The sequence below is a fragment of the Limulus polyphemus genome, unplaced genomic scaffold (assembly GCF_000517525.1).
Source record: "Limulus polyphemus unplaced genomic scaffold, Limulus_polyphemus-2.1.2 Scaffold10093, whole genome shotgun sequence".
Taxonomy (NCBI): Eukaryota; Metazoa; Arthropoda; class Merostomata; order Xiphosura; family Limulidae; genus Limulus; species Limulus polyphemus.
Window position 1 is genome coordinate 18,894 of NW_013675703.1, and position 2,472 is coordinate 21,365.

The window sequence follows — 2,472 nt, forward strand, 5'->3', positions numbered from 1 at the left end:
CAGTAAACACACTTCATACACTTGTAATACAGCAGAGATGCTGCTACATACACTTCACAGATCCAGTAAACACACTTCATACACTTGTAATACAGCAGAGATGCTGCTACATACACTTCACAGATCCAGTAAACACACTTCATACACTTGTAATACAGCAGAGATGCTGCTACATACACTTCACAGATCCAGTAAACACACTTCATACACATGTAATACAGCAGAGAATACAGATACTCCAAATATACAACAGACTGAAAACAATGCATAAATATTATATATTAAAGATAATTATTAAGAATATAATACCAGCATAACTAACCATTAACCTTGTGATATTCAACACTTGTTTAACACTGATATTCAATGCTTGTTTAACACTGTGATATTCAATGCTTGTTTAACACTGTGATATTCAATGCTTGTTTAACACTGTGATATTCAATGCTTGTTTAACACTGTGATATTCAATGCTTGTTTAACACCGTGATATTCAGTGCTTGTTTAACACCGTGATATTCAACACTTGTTTAACACTGATATTCAACACTTGTTTAACACTGATATTCAACACTTGTTTAACACTATGATATTCAACACGTGTTTAACACCGTGATATTCAACACTTGTTTAACACCTTGATATTCAACACTTGTTTAACACCTTGATATTCAACACTTGTGGTTCATGTGTTTTATACACTCTATTAGAGGACTGTCTGTTTACACAAATATATTATGACTATTGAACACATTTTTCATCATACTGTCATCATAAAATCCTATTTTATCTAAGCTTCACAACAAATACATCTTAGTACAAAGATGATGATATTCTTCCATAAATCATCTAAACATATGTAAAAATAAAATGTAGAGCATAAAAATTACACAACTAAACTCAATGAGAGTAGAAAATAGAATTCATACCTTTTCATAGAGGTCTTTTAAAAGATCCTTGACAGTTATATGGTTACCAGGTTGACCGAGACCAGTGTCCCAGTTCACTCCTCTGAAAAACAGTTAAAAATAATCACTTACTGAAATGTGATGCGAAAAGGATTTGTAAGAATTCTTCTCGTATAGTTAGAAAGCCTGAATGTTTTTCAGGGATGCCGAGTTATATCAAATTCCGAGTTATCAAGGGATTACTGTACTTTTCTCAAGCCTCATTATTGCCTATTTTGGTCTGTATTACTGAATATATATTTTTTGACACAACTTTGTAGGACTTTGCTACTGGTACATGTTTGTCATACCAAGTTATACATTGATACTGCTGTTCGGTTCATCTCATGTAATTTGCTATAACAGATGTTTAACTTTTTAATTATCAAATTTAGATTCTTCATTTGTCAGAAACTTAAACTTAACTTATTTCTAGTCCATGGTATGTAGATGTAGCTTGAAGTTCCAGTGCACCATCTACATTGATTTAATTTGACTTAAAACAGATCTCGCCAGACTTCGGGCATCTTATGACAAGCACTCTAGGTCACCGCCGACGTCCCCAGGACCAGAAGCAGTGTCCATACAATCGGAGTCTTCCTATTCATCGCCTACAGAGTCTAGAGACAGAAGTCCTTCTCCGTCCCAAGAGGACGATGAACAGTGGGAGACTGTTGCACGTGTCCGGACTACTTCAGACCTTCAGTTTGAGCATGTGACAGAAGACGAACTGTTGGGTATGCTGAGGGAAACGGACAACCTTGAAGAATTAGGAGACCTACTCCACTTTCTTGTTGTTACCAAGCATGTATCTCTTCTTCATCAAACTCAAAGTGGAAATAAGATGAAAAATTAAATTTTGTTGTTGTAGTATAATTGTGATTGAGGTGTTGTGTAATTGTTTGTGTTTATCACAAAATTCCTCATTACTTGAGTCGGACATTCGTGGTCAGTGGGTCAACACTAATAAAGCATTACGTACTTTAAACTCTATTTATAAGTTAATGGTGATGGATACTTGTGACATTTGTAATTGTTTTTATTTTATCTATTTGTAAGAATTGAGTTAAAGAATCATTATGAGTTTTCCCAAAGATTTTAGTAAATTAGTTTTTAATCAGCTAGCTTATATTGTTGAATACTGATCAAGTAATTAGCATAATATACAAGTGTTTATGTTTTTGTAGCGTGAGTTGTCTTGTATAGTGCTGTTCCAAATCAGTCAACCACTCAACTGACTCCAGTTGCTTGTATAGTGCTGTTCCAAATCAGTCAACGCTCAACTGACTCCAGTTGCTTGTATAGTACTGTTCCAAATCAGTCAACCGCTCAACTGACTCCAGTTGCTTGCCAACTGGAGTCAGTTGAGTGGTTGACTGATTTGGAACAGCACTATACAAGCAACTGGAGTCAGTTGAGTGGTTGACTGATTTGGAACAGCACTATACAAGCAACTGGAGTCAGTTGAGTGGTTGACTGATTTGGAACAGCACTATACAACTTTGAGAGATATCAGGGCAGATCT

At 35.3% G+C, this 2,472-nt stretch overlaps 1 protein-coding gene across 1 annotated transcript in view; it reads left to right on the plus strand.

Annotated features, from left to right (window-relative positions):
• Positions 1 to 1,961, plus strand: part of LOC106476229 (probable phosphorylase b kinase regulatory subunit alpha) — a gene marked incomplete at its 5' end in the record, with an annotated part of 20,260 nt that extends 18,299 nt beyond the window's left edge. Inside the window, one exon of the mRNA XM_022380160.1 lies at positions 1,454 to 1,961. Within this exon, the coding sequence (XP_022235868.1) occupies positions 1,454 to 1,803 (350 nt within the window). The remainder of the gene's footprint in view (positions 1 to 1,453) is intronic.
• Between the last annotated feature and the right edge of the window lie 511 nt (positions 1,962 to 2,472).